At 46.7% G+C, this 14,829-nt stretch overlaps 1 protein-coding gene across 3 annotated transcripts in view; it reads right to left on the reverse strand.

The window, feature by feature from the left end:
* The window catches only part of PAX4 (paired box 4), a 172,684-nt gene that overhangs the window by 133,702 nt on the left and 24,153 nt on the right, over window positions 1-14,829 (reverse strand). For all 3 annotated transcript variants that reach the window (XM_056573085.1, XM_056573083.1, XM_056573082.1), the window contains exon 3: window positions 5,035-5,250. In XM_056573085.1, the coding sequence (XP_056429060.1) occupies window positions 5,035-5,250 (216 nt within the window). The remainder of the gene's footprint in view (window positions 1-5,034; window positions 5,251-14,829) is intronic.

The following is a 14,829-nucleotide window of genomic DNA, read 5'->3' on the forward strand; positions in this document are numbered from 1 at the left end:
AGCAGGGTTTATTTTCACCTTTTTTTTTGTGCCTTTTGGTTTACACATTTCTACTGATTTTGAGTTGCAATCCACTGATTTGGGCAATAGACATGATATGGAAGGGTTTTATGAACTGCGCCTTTTTGTGAAAAGGCGCAAAAAAGGCGCAAAGCCACTGAAAAGTCTCTAAAACTACACCAGCCCAGACTTAGCTTAGTTTTATGGTGTGTGTGTGAAGAGAGAAATTTCTGAAAATGTGACCTGCACAAAATTTTTCAAAATTTTTCACTTACACCTACAATCATAAATGCCGGCCAGTGTCTCTAGACACGCCATGCTGGTACACAATAATGCTTTCACCGATTTTAAAGTAACAATATTGGAGAAAATCTCTGACAGTGTCGAAGACAAATTTGAGAGATTAAGGAAATGAGAGTCCTTTTGGGTCTACACTATTAACAATTTGGCCGGCATTTATCATTGTGGGTGCAAGTGAAGCCTTTTTCTACACCTTTTTATTTGTGCTGATAATGTGAAGGAGCTCAAAATTTATTAGATGGTCAAAGAGCATTTGATAAATGTTATGCAGGTAAAATTTTCTGAAATTTCTCTCTTCACATACACCAAAATGTTAAGTCTGGGCTGGTGTAGTTTTAGAGACTTTTCAGTGGCTTTGCACTTTTTCACAAAAAGGCACAGTTCTTAAAACCTGTCCATATCATGTGTATTGCCAAAATCAGTGGATTGCAACTCAAAATCAGCAGAAATGTGTAAACCAAAAGGCGCAAAAAAGACGTAAATAAACCCTGCTTGCGCCTTTTTTGCGCCTTTTCTAGACACAAAAAAACTGTCTGAAGACAATGATAAATGTCGGCCTTTGAGTCCCCAGGGTTTGAATGAATGTATAGACTACCTATAAAAAGTGCTCAATCTGTATGTGTGTCTGAGATCTAGAGTTCAGTGTAAACCCCAACTTTTACACCAATGTTTTGCAAAGGCAAACAAAATATATAATCAAATTATGGACTAGGCTCTCCAGGACCTGGTGTGGGTGTGTCAGTGTGATACGTATAAGAGAATCACTTCTCAAAGACTTAGTGTGAATGCATCAGTGTGATGTTCATGAGAATGAATGTAGCAAAGGATACTGAGGGGTGGTGTGTGTGAGAATGATAGAAGAGAGATCTGTGTCAGTAGGGAACAGATAGGAAAAGGGAATAAGAGAGAGAGAGAAAGAGGAGAAAAAATGGAATAGAGTCTAGAATATTTCCAAAAAGTCCATATAACAGAAATTGCCAATGGTGTTAAATATATCATTTATTAAGGATAAAATATATGAATACAGTATAAATAAAAAAAAATATATAGAACAGGAGCCACTGGGCCCTAGTGGTTCATAATAAAGATAGAACAATGCTGCAGATGGAATGTACGTGTTAGGATTCGGCAAGCTGGAGAATGATCCTCTGTGTCAGAGAGAGATTGTCGTGGACCGTGCCGGTGGACCGGTTCTAAGTTGCTACTGGTATTCACCAGAGCCCGCCGCAAAGCAGGATGGTCTTGCACCGGCGGTAGCAACCAGGTCGTATCCACCGGCAACGCCTCAACCTCTCTGACTGCTGAGATAGGTGTGGTACAAGGGATTAGGCAAGAGCAAGGTCGGACGTAGCAGAAGGTCAGGGCAGGCAGCAAGGATCGTAGTCAGGGGAACAGCAGAAGATCTGGAACACAGGCTTTGGACAACACTAAACGCTTTCTCTGGCACAAGGCAACAAGATCCGGCCAGGAAGGCAAGGGGAAGTGAGGTTATATAGACAGGGAGTAGGTGGAAGCTAGTAGACTGATTGGGCCAGGCACCAATCATTGGTGCACTGGCCCTTTAAATCTTAGAGAGCTGGTGCGCGCGCGCCCAAGAGAGCGGAGACGCGCGCGCCAGAATGTGACAGCCGGGGACCGGGACGGGTAAGTGGCTTGGGATGCGATTCACGAGCGGGCGCGTTCCGCTATGCGAATCGCATCCCCATCGTGAATGTCAGTGCAGCGCTCCCGGTCAGCGGGTCTGACCGGGGCGCTGCAGAGAGGAGAACGCCGCAAGCGCTCCGGGGAGGAGCAGGGACCCGGAGCGCTCGGCGTAACAGTACGAGGTCTGTCCTGTATATATTAGAGGAGGCACACTCGCTGCGAGTCTCCACCGACGTCACGGTGGGCACTCGTTTATGTGGTTGCAGCCATTCAGAATAGTGAATAACAGTAAATGCCGGCAGTCATATATGGCAAAGTTCTATATTAAAAATATGATAGTATAGGTACATCAGTGATATACACATCACTGATGAAGGCCCAAGTTGGCTTGAAACACATCTGATGCAAATTTGTAACACACATTATAGACTAACAGACTTGAAGGTCTGCTATTCTTGGAAACCGGAACCACCATTTTTAACTCATCCTTGTTTGCGCACTTGCCCCACAAGGACTTCAACGGCACCCCGTCAGCAGCTCCCAGCAACAGCGCCTGACTGAAGCAGGGAAGACCACAACCATCAGCTGAGAAGATACGAGTGACAACATAGTACCAATACATCCATACTCACTCACAGGGGGGGAGCCGAACATTTGCAGCGGCATAGCCGCATATCTCTGAACTGCCTCACTCCTCTATTGGCGATCGCACCTTGAGAACGGCGTGCTATTAAAGTACCTATACGATCATATATTTTATATAGAAGAAATTTGCCATGTATGACTGCTGGCATTTACTGTTATTCACTATTCTAAACGGCTTCAACCACATTAACGAGTGCCCACCGTGACGACGGTGGATACTCACAGCGAGTGTGCCTCCTCTAATATATACAGGACAAACCTTGTACCGTATATCCCGGCGTATAAGATGACTTTTTAACCCCGAATTTTCTTCTGAAAAGTCGGGGGTCGTCTTGTACGCCGGGTATTGAGGTCCCGGATAGGAACATTTCTGCCCAGGCCGGCTCCCGTGTGTGGCTGCAGGCGGGGGCCGGCCAGAGCAAGTAAAAACTAATACTGAATACTAAAAACCAAGGTGCCTCCAGCTGTTGTGAAACTACAAGTTATAGTTATATAGTTATAGTTATAGGAGTTATAGTTTTACAACAGCTGGAGGCCCCCTGGTTTTTAGTATACAGTATTAGTTTTTACTTGCTCTGGCCGGCCCCCGCCTGCAGCCACACACGGGAGCCGGCCCGGGCAGATAATCATAGGTATTCCTATGCCGGACATCCCTGTGTCCCGAAAAATCTTTTTGGGACATAAGGATGTCCGCCGGTCACTTACCATTCCCCGGCGTCCTCCTGCGGTCCTGTCCTCCGTCTCTATGGTTGTACGCTCAGGACGTCAGTGACGTCACGTGCCTACAACCATAGAGGCAGAGGAGTGCAGGACCAGGAGGACTGCAGGAGGACACGCGCCGACCGGGGCCTGATGAGTGACCGGCCGTGCTATCTTAAGTGATCCGGTCACCGCTCCCCGGTCCCAGCACCTACTGCTATGGTCCATAGGCCATAGCAGTAGATGATGACCCGGGCCGGAGGAGCGGTGATCGGAACACTGTGGGGGCAAACCAGTACAGACATACAGCCTGCAGCCATACACTGTATATGGCTGGAAGCTGTATGTCTGTTGGGGGGAGCTGCCAATCTAATGGGGGAGGAGCTGCCTACTATTTTGGGGGAACTGCTGACCTAATGTGGGGGGAGCTGCCTACAAATGTGGGGGAGCTGCCTACTATTGTGGGGGGAGCTGCCTACCAATGTGGGGAGAGCTGCCTACTATTGTGGAAGAACTACCTACTATTGTGGGGGAAATGCTGACCTAATGTGGAGGAATTGCCTACAAATGTGGGAGGAGCTGCCTACTATTGTGGGGGAACTGCTGACCTAATGTGGAGGGAACTACAAGGTACTGTACATCGCGGTAGGAGGGGTAGTCTTATATGGCGAGTATATCCCAAACTCTATATTTTAACTGTATAAGTTGGGGGGTCGTCTTGTACGCCAAGTCGTCTTATACGCCGGCATATACGGTACTTTCCATTTGCAGCATTTGTTCTATCTTTATTATGAACCACTAGGGCCCAGTGGCTCCTGTTCTATATATTTTTTTTATCTATACTATATTTATATATGTTGTTACATTTTATCCTTCATAAATTATATATTTAACTCCATTGGCCATTTCTGTTATATGCAAATATTCTGGGCTCTGTTCCATTTTTTCTCATCTTTTTCTCTCTTTTATTCCCTTTTCCTATCTGTTCCCTTCTGACACAGATCTCTCTTCCCTCAAATTCTCTCACACACTACTCCTCAGTATCCCTTGCTACATTCATTCTAATGAACATCACAGAATTAACAGAATCTTTGAGAAGTGATTCTCTTATACAGATCACACTGATGCACCCACTCCAGGTCCTGGAGAGCCTAGCCCATAATTTGGTTACATTACTAAAATTAAGTTCACGCCAATCTGACTGATTCCATGAATTGTCAGACAAACTATAAACCCATATATCTTGGTAATGAAAGTGTGTATCAAGAAATTGATACATAGAGCCCTAATCTATTTAATGATAGTAAAATCTCAATTTATTTTGTTGAGTGTGACACAGGTCATCTTTAAAGAAGGCACTTTACACCAACCAGATATTATCCTGAATATTAGAAATCAGAAAAAAATAGTGTTCTGTGGTCAGCTCAATTGACCAAAGTCTTTAACCTGAGTCCAAGTTCTGTGGTCAGCTCAATTGACCAAAGTCTTTAACCTGAGTCCAAGTTCGTTTTTCCCCACAAAGTACCGTCTCAAACAGTGCAGCTGTTTTTGTTTTTGTGCAATTTACCCTGTTATCTAGGATTCAATGCAAACACATGTATGTAATGTTCTATGTAATATTTATAATGGATTACACATAAATGGAACAAAGGATCAGAATGCAGGCTGAAAAGGAAATCTAACTGAATTTGAAGAGTGTCTTAAAAGCCGTCTGTGGTTTCATTCCAAATAGTTGTTTGTACTTACGCTTGGAATTTTATCTTCAGGACAGATCCTGTCAGTAAGCAATCTCTCTCGGATCTCCCATGCAAACATGGATGGATGCTCCCACTTCAGTTGAGCAATCTTTTCTACCACTTTTGGGGTAGCTAGTCTTGGCTTGCTTCCTCCCATTGCTTTAGGCTCTACAAAACCAGTCTGGTAATAGCGGCCCAAAATTTTGCTGACACATCCATTGGATACCTGCAATATATAAAAAATGCTCATTCTGACAACAGATGTGATAAATACTTGTCGTGAAGTAAGCATACATATCTGCAGTGAGGAATACAACAAATTACAAAAACATGTCATTATTTAATATCAATTTTGATTATAAAATAATCTGTATTTTTGGATCATCATAAAAAAGAACCACCGTACTAAAGGTAGAGAAAAAGAGGCCAATATAAAACACAACACAACATCTAATAACATTGTGTTTATCCTAACTGGTCCTCTCTTATGAGCCCAGAATTTATCATTGTGTACCACATTATAATGGAGTTCTGCTATATGAAATAACAAATGCTGCAAAAATGACTTTAGGGCTAGGTTCACACTACAGAATTTCTGCCTGCAATTTCACTTTGAAATTACAGGCAGAAATTTCGCTTACTAAAATTTACTGTATAGTTCACTAATTCACACTTCAGAATATGTGAAGTGGAATTTGTGAATGGAAAATCCGCTTGAAAGTTTCCACCTGAAGAATGGCGTCGCTCATTCTTCAGGCAGAAATTCTCACAGAACACATTGCAGTCTATTGTAGACAGCACTGGCTGCACTCGGATTCTGCAGTGTGATCCTGGCTTAACAGTGACTTAATGTCAGCTGCCATAGTGTTTCCCCGATTAGTGGATAAATCGTCAGCCATTCCAAAACCATAAAATCACTTTGGCACTGGATAGATTGTTAATCATTTAATTGCAGAGCATGAACTTTAAACAGAAACCACTCCAAATCTGTTTTGACAACATTTTCTGCAAAGCAGTATTTTGGGGGATTATCTTAAGCACTGTGATTTTTGTGAGGGCTCATGGCCTGTAGAAGACAATATAATGGAATTCCAGTGTGTTGTACAGAATAACAGCAGCGATTCAGGAAGGGAGTGAGATTGAGAGAGAAAGTGCAATTTTGGGTGTAGTACACAGCAACAGCACTGGTGTCTACTGCTGGTTGTTACGGTGAGCGCTCCGGTTCGGCATTCCGACCATGAGCGCTCACCTCCCCGCTCTCCCATCCGGGCCGCAGTTCACATAGCGGGACGTGCCTGCATGCGAATCGCGACCCGCTTCTCACCTGCCTCCACTCTGGCCTCTGCTTCCCAGCATGCGTGCCCCCACCTCCTAGGGTGTGCGCGCGCCGGCTTCATGAAATATAAAGGGCCAGTGCACCACTGATTGGTGCCTGGTCCTTCTGCCAAAATTATATAAGGCAACTCTGCCCTTTCCTCCTTGCTGGATCTTCAGTGCCCTAGCCTGAGATTAAGCATTCCCAATTGTCTGTTTGCCTTGCCCATGTATTTTGACCCTTCCGCTACATTATTTGACTACGCACCTTTGCCACATGCCTTGACCTTCTGCTAAGTCCGACTACGCCTCTGTCTCATCCTTCTGTACCTCGTCTTGCCAAGTTACCTGTGTGGTCGAGTCGAATTGGGGGTAGCGACCTGGGTGTCGCCTGCCGCAGCAAGCCCGTCCTGCCTTGCAGGTTGTCTCTGGTGAAGACCAGCGGCACCTTAGACTCCTCTCCCCGATACGGCCAGTGTCATCTGCCATACAGGTTAGTGGATCCAGATCCAGCAGGGTTACACTGGTGTGGTGCACAAATACTTCTTTAAGGATACTGTAGCACTTTTTCTGCCCTCATAAGTGCATACCACATACCTACATTTAAGTGGTGTACTATTTTGTACCTGTTAAACTCTCAAGGGCCTAGATACTGCGAAAGTCCAGGCAAAAGAACTCACCGGCTGGTGTTGTACTCAAATACTTTTTTTAAGCGTACTGTAGCACATTTTTCTCCCCTCATAAGTGCATACCACATACCTACATCTAAGTGGTGTACTATTTTGTACCTGTTAAACTCTCAAGGGCCTATATACTGTAAAAGGCAAGGCTAAAGGACTCACCAGCTGGTGTTGTACTCAAATACTTTTTTAAGTGTACTGTAGTGCATTTTTCTCTCCTCATAAGTGCATACCACATACGTGGAAGAAGAAAGCACACGTGCTGGGGTGCCTCCAGCTGCTCCAAAAAAGTCCAATTAGAAAAATTAAAACTTCACCTTTAATATAGCATGTTTAAAAACAAAGGATATCCATGATGGAAATAAAAAAAGAAGGAAGGTAAACCGACGCGTTTCGAGCCTGTACTGGTTCTTAGTCATGGCACCTCCTCATCCTCCACCGTGTCCTCAGCCTCCACTGCACGGAAAAGTCTCAGTGCCCCTTCAGCATACCATGTGTGCAGGGCACGGCTGTCTCACACTGTTCTTCACATAGTTTGAATTGGCGAACAAAGTCACGCAGAGGAGGAACTGCTAAAAGTCATTCATAAAGAAATCGGAGCATGGCTTACTCCACGAAAACTGGAAATGGGAACCATGGTGACTGACAACAGAAAGAACGTCTTGTCTGTGCTGCGACAAGCAAGGCTGAGCCATGCATCCTGCATGGTACATGTTTTCAATCTGGTTGTCAAGTGGTTCCTGAAGTGTTTCCCCCCCCCCCCCATTTCAAGACATTCTAACAATGGGAAGGAAACTTTGCATGCACTTCAGCCATTTGTACACCGGAAAGCACACCCTCCTTGAGCTGCAGTGTCAGAACGGTATCCCTCAACATAGTCTGATTTGTGACGTTGCCACACATTGGAATTCCACCCTCCATATGTTGGACCAACTATACGAACAGAGAAAAGCCATCATCGATTTCTTGATGATCCAAGCGGATAGGGGGACTCCCCTTCAATGTCAACCAGTGTCAGCTCATACATGACACCTGCCGTTTGCTCAGGCCCTTTGAGGAAGCCACATTATTAGCCAGTCGCCAGGATTACAGGATGAACAACATCATTCCACTGCTTCATTACCTACAACATGTGTTGGAAACGATGGCTGGTCAGGGCATTGGAGATGTGGCGCCTACAGGAGGAGGGGGAGGGGCACAGTGGAGCACAGTTTAGGTTTTGCGAAATGGGTGGATTTTGTAGTCATCTGTCAGGAGAGGAGGAGTAGGAGCAGCCAGAGGAGCTAGAGGGTTATGAGAAAGGTGAGACAGAGGACTCACCGTGGCAGTATGCAGTGGAGATGGAGGCAGGGAGTCCTTCCGAGTCACTTGCACAAATGGCACCATGCATGCTCACTTGCTTGCGTAGTGACCGCCGAATTGTCACCATTCGGCAGCGGGAGGACTTCTAGCTCTCCACCTTATTGGACCCTTACTTCCGCCACAAAATGAGGGCCTTTTTTACACCCACTGAGAGGGAGGACAAACTGACCTACTACAGAGACATCCTACATAGTCAGTTGGCCGATGCCTATCGACGCCATCGTCCATCCTCTCACAGGTCTGACTCGGGGGGCCCTCTGCGCTCACCTTCCACTGCCATGGCTGCTGTGGAGGAGTGTGGTGGCAATAGCAGTACCAGCTCCATCAGCAGCAGCCTGAGTCTACAGTCGCTGATGAGTACCTTTATTCACCCGCATAGTGAAGCAACTAATCAGCAGCAGGTAGACCTGGAGCAGGACCTGAACCAGCAGGTGGTGGCATACCTTGACATGCCCATGCCAACACACCTTGAAGATCCGCTGGACTTCTGGGCAGCCAAACTTGATTTGTGGCCATAACTAGCACAGTTTTCCCTGGAAAAGCTGTCCTGCCCGGCCAGTAGTGTGCCATCAGAGCGGGTGTTTAGTGCGGTGGGGGCCATAGTAACCCCAAGGAGAACTCGTCTGTCCATGAAAAATGTGGACAGACTGACCTTTGTGAAGATGAATCAGTCATGGATCAGCCAGGATTTCTACCCACCAATGCCTGATGCATCAGAATAGATTGACCATAGTGCCACACCAACACTTCACAAATGTGGATAGTGCAAAACAGATTTAAGGTGCTGCTCCCCAGTTACAAACATTCCACCGCATCAGACCTTTTTTCAACCACCTTTGTCACCGGGTACTGGTATTGCCACCCACCGCACCACTCTGTCACTGGGTCAATTTCAGGACTCCTGATGCTGCCACCTCCAGGCTGTGCCATTCAGCCACTATATGTTCTCATTATGCTGCTGCCACCTTCGCGCTGTGTCATTCAGCCACTATATGTTCTCCTCATGCTGCCGCCAACCTCAGGCTGTGTCATTCAGCCACTATATGGTCTCCTCATGTGTCCGCCACCTCCAGGCTGTGTCATTCAGCCACTATATGTTCTCCTCATGCTGCCGCCAATTCCAAGCTGTGCCATTCAACTTCTATATGTTCTCCTCATGCTGCCGCCAACTTCAGGCTGTGCCATTCAGCCACTATATGTTCTCCTCATGCTGATGCCATTTCCAGACTGTGTCATTCAGCCACTATATGTTCTCCTCAGGCTTCCACCACCTCCAGGCTGTGCCATTCAGCCACTATATGTTCTCCTCATGCTGCCGCCACCTCAACGATGTGTCATTCGGCCACTATATGGTCTCCTCATGCTTCCGCCACCTCCAGGCTGTGTCATTCAAGCCCCTACATGGTCTCCTCTTGCTGCCGCCAACTCCAGGCTGTGTCATTCAGCCACTATATGGTCTCCTCTTGCTGCCGCCAATTCCAGGCTGTGTGATTCTGCCAGATTATGGTCTCCTCATGCTGCTGCCACCTCTAGGCTTTGTCATTGTGCTGCCATGTGACTCCTTGTTAGATTGGGTTTTGTGGTCATACAGTATTAGTTTAAAGTAAACGCCGGGACATTAAACTTGGGAATCTAATATAAATCTTAAATTTAAATTTTAAAAAATCGATGTCATCTTTTCAAGACTGAGGCCCTTTGGTCGTCGACATCATATTACCTGTGGAATTATCAAAAGAATCCAATGAAACAGCTTGGAGTGATAACAATGAACCATAACTGATTAAATGAAACATTCACACTTTCACAGTCAGGGGGCCGCTGAGAGGCAGGGGCTGGAACAGGTGTTATCTCGCCTGGCGCCAGCTCGATGCTCACCAGAATGGGTAATCATAAAAAGTCTGCCACATCCAGACACTTTGTGGCAGTGATTCTAATAGCGATGCCTGTAATCTGCATGTCATTCTGAATAACAGTATTATTTCACTAACACAGCACACTTCCTTTGCGTGTTAAGACAAGGCAAAGTGTTGTATACCCCTATTGAGCCTGTCTGTAGGCCAGAAATAGCTGTTTTTATAGTGATTCGCAACGAATAAATTCCGACCGAACCAAATTTTTGCGGAAAATTTGGCGAATCGGCTGAATCGAATTTTTCAAAAATTCACTCATCTCTAGTCATATCCTGTTCTATGAGCTTTGTTCTGCTAGGATATCTTGGGTTCTGGAATGTATATGGATGTTACTTTTACACTTACTATCTACCCAAACATTATTCCACACCAAATACACTGCTTCATGACAATGGTCATCACTTATAGATGGCCCCTTTTATCAGCATAATGGGCCCGGCCACATAGCAAAAAATGTTGAGGAATAGTTTCAGGAACATAACAGAGTTTGAGGTGTCTGAGTTTTGTTTACTTGGCCTCCAAATATGCCAAATCTTAATCTAATGGAGCGTTTGTGGAGAACAAGCCCTATCCTTGTTGGGCCAACCTAAAAACTTAAAGGACTTATCAGGGTATTCCAGTATAACAAAATTGTTTTTATAAATAAAACTATCACCTCAAGGTATATAAGTTTCTAATATAGTGTTATTACTAATTGTACTGGCTTCAACATGTTTTTGCTTGAAATATCCATGACATGAAGTTGTGTAGTTCTTTCATTTTGTTAAGGACTGCGCTCCGGCTGTACACGCCGGCCGCAAGTGATTTGTCCCAGCTGTTGGCGGGGTTGGGATTCGCATCGCGGGACGCGCCCGCATACGAGTCCCAGCCAGTCACTTACCAGGCTTCTCTGACTCCTCCGCTGTCTCTGTCTCTCAGCTCCGGCGCACACGTCGGAGCTGTGAAATTTAAAGTGTCAGTGCGCCCATAATTAGTGTTTGCACCTGACACCACATTATAAGTCCCTGGACCTCCCGCACTTCCCTGCCGGAACTACAGTGCCCCTAGCCTCAGATTAAGCGACCCTTATAGCCTGTTAGCCTTACCCATGTATCCAGACCTTCCGCTACATTATTAGACTCCGCACCTTTGACGCCTGCCTTGACCTTCTGCTACGTTTGACTACGCTCCTGCCTTACCCTTCGGTACCTCGCCTTGCCCAGCTACCTGTGTGGTCGAGCCGAATAGGGGGGTAGCGACCTGGGTGTTGCCTGCCGCAGCAAGCCCATCCTGCCTTGTGGCGGGCTCTGGTGAAGACCAGCGGCATCTTAGACTCCGCTCCCCAATATGGTCCGAGTCATCAGCCACACAGGTTAGAGGATCCACATCCAGCTCCGTTACAGCAAGATCTGGCCATGGATCCCGCTGGGGTTCCTCTGTCTCATAGTCCAGATCTCGCTTCCATTGTGGTGCTCCAGTCACAGCAGTTGGCCCAGCAGGCACAGCAGTTGAGCCAGTTATCTGCCATGATGCAGCAGTTGCTAACTGCAAAGCAACAACCTCCCCAACCATAGCCCCCTCCTGCTCCAGTGCTGCCTCCAGCTCCTGCAGTCATCTCCGGACCAAGGCTCCGTCTGTCTCTTCCTGAGAAATATGAGGGGGATCCCAAGTCCTGTCATGGTTTCGTTACTCAGTGCTCCATGCACACTGAACTCATGGCGGATCAGTTCCCTACGGAACGAGCAAAGGTAGCCTTCATCCTCAGTCTTTTAACTCAAAGGGCTTTGGCCTGGGAAACTCTGCTTTGGGATTGCAGTGATGCCCTCACAACCAATCTCCAGGCATTTCTGACGGGATTTCGGGGTGTTTTCGGGGAACCTGCTCGAGCTTCCTCCGCTGAGACAGCATTGCTGAATCTTACTCAGGGCAACTCCTCTGTGGGCGGGTATACCATTTGCTTTCGTACCCAGGCATCGGAGTTAGCATGGAATGATGAAGCTCTTTGCGCCACCTTTAAGAGAGGCTTATCAAGTCAATTCAAGGATGTCTTTCTATGTTTTCCCACATTGTACTTCTCCTCTCTTGCTTGGCCTACCGTGGTTGCAACTCCATGCTCCGCAGGCGGATTGGAAAACTGGAGAACTTCTTCGCTGGGGTCCGCATTGCAACAACCACTGTATCCACATACATAGCTCAAATTTGGGACCATCATCTCATCCGAATGGAAGACTGCGTTTAATACTTGTGATGGACATTTTGAATATCTAGTGATGCCATTCGAACTCTGTAATGCTCCAGCAGTTTTCCAGTAGTTCGTCAATGATATTTTCTGTGACCTCCTGTCCTCCTGTGTCGTTGTTTATTTGGATGACATACTCATTTACTCGCCCAATGTCCAGTCTCATCGCTCTCACCTCCGCCAAGTGTTACAGAGTCTCTGTGAAAATCATGTCTATGCTAAACTGGAGAAATGTACTTTTTAAAAGTCAAGGTCTTCAAACGGATCCCAACAAGTTATCCACAGTTCTGGACTGGCCACAACCTACTGGTCTGAAAGCGATTCAGCGCTTCCTCAGCTTTGCCAATTACTATCGACAATTCATTCCTCACTACTCCCCTCTGGTAGCTCCCATTGTTGCGCTCACCAAGAAGACTGCAAATACAAAAGTCTGGACTCCTGAGGCTGAAGAAGCTTTCAAACAGTTAAAGTCTGCCTTCACATCTGCTCCTGTTCTAGACCCGATCCTAGAAAACCATTTATCTTGGAAGTGGATGCTTCCTCAGTTGGAGCAGGTGCAGTGTTAATGCAAAAGTCTACTAAGGGGAAAACTTTAACTTGCGTATTTTTCTCTAAAACCTTCTCCCCTGCGGAAAAAAACTATACGATCGGAGATCGCGAGCTCTTGGTCATTAGTTGGCTTTAGAAGAATGGCGTTACCTCTTGGAAGGCTCTGGACATTCTGTTACTATTTATTCAGACCACAAAAACTTGCTGGTTTTAACCAGAGCCCGCCGCAAAGCGGGCTTGCAGCTGCAGGCGACACCCAGGTCGCTACCCCTAGCACGGCTCGACCACACAGGCTGCTGAGGAGATGCGAGGCACAGGAGGGATGAGGCAACTCGTAGTCTGGATAGCAGAAGGTCAGGGCAGGCAGCACAGTAGCGCAGTCAGGATGTAGCAGGAGTTCGGTAGGCAGGCGGATGAGGAGCAAGGTCAAGTCACAAAAGCAGGAGATCTGGTACATGGCAAGGCAATACAATGGAACGCTTTCTCTAGGGCACAAGGCAACAAAGATCCGGCAGAAAACTGAGGAGGGTGGAGGAATTTATAAACAAGCCACAGGTGGATTACACTAATGAGCGTACTGGCCCTTTAAATCTTAAAGCTCCGGTGCGCGCACACCCTAAGGGATGGGGACATGCGCGCCGGAGCAGAGAGGCAGAGGCAGGAGAAACACCCAGAGAGTGACGGGCTGGGGCTCGCATGCGGGTGCGTCCTGCGATGCAAGTCCCAGCCCCGTCGGCAGCAGAAGGTAAGGGGACCATGCGCTCACGGCCAGCGTGTGTGTCATAGCGTAACAGTACCCCCCCCCCCCTTTGGTCTCCCCCTCCTTTTACGATAGAGAAAACCCCTGAGAAGGTCACGGTCCAGGATATTCTCCTCAGGTTCCCAAGATCTCTCTTCAGGACCGTAACCCAGTCGACCAAAAAAAATTGTTTACCTCTTAAAGTTTTTGCAGCAAGAATCTGTTTAACTTTGTAGACATCAGATGAGCTGGAGACAGGTGTTGGGACAAGATTCTTCTGTGAGAACTTCTTTACGACAAGAGACTTGAGGAGAGAGACGTGGAAGGAATTGGGAATACATAATGTAGTAGGTAGACAGAGTTTGTAAGAGACAGGATTGATCTTTTGTAGAATCTGGAAGGGACCAAGGTAGCGGGGACTGAGCTTGTAACAGGGGATCTTGAAGCGGATGTATTTGGATGAAAGCCACACCATGTCATCAGGAGAGAAGGAAGGAGGAGGTCTTCTACCTTTATCCGCTTGGGCCTTCATGCATGAAGAAGCCTGGGACAACGACTGTCGGGTCTGTTGCCAGATGGTGGAGAAGTAACGGACCAGCTAATCAACAGCAGGCACACTGGAGGAGACTGGAAGAGGAAGAGGAGAACGGAGATGATGTCCGTAGACAACAAAAAAGGGAGACGACCTCGTGGACTCGGAATCTTTAAGATTATATGAGAATTCAGCCCAGGGAGAAGGTTGACCCAATCATCTTGGCGAGCTGAAACAAAATGCCGAACATAAGTCTCAAGGATTTGATTAACCGTCTCCACCTGACCGTTTAACTGAGGGTGGTAGGCCGAGGAGAAGTCCAGATTGATGTCCAGATGGTTACAAAGGGCTCGCCAGAACTTAGAGACAAACTGCACACCTCAATCCGAAACGATATGCTGAGGAAGACCATGTAAACGGAAGACATGCAACAAGAAGTACTTTGCCAGCTGCAGGGCATAAGGAAGACCTGGTAGAGGAATGAAATGAGCCATCATCCAG

Source organism: Hyla sarda, chromosome 4 (assembly GCF_029499605.1).
Source record: "Hyla sarda isolate aHylSar1 chromosome 4, aHylSar1.hap1, whole genome shotgun sequence".
Lineage (NCBI taxonomy): Eukaryota > Metazoa > Chordata > Amphibia > Anura > Hylidae > Hyla > Hyla sarda.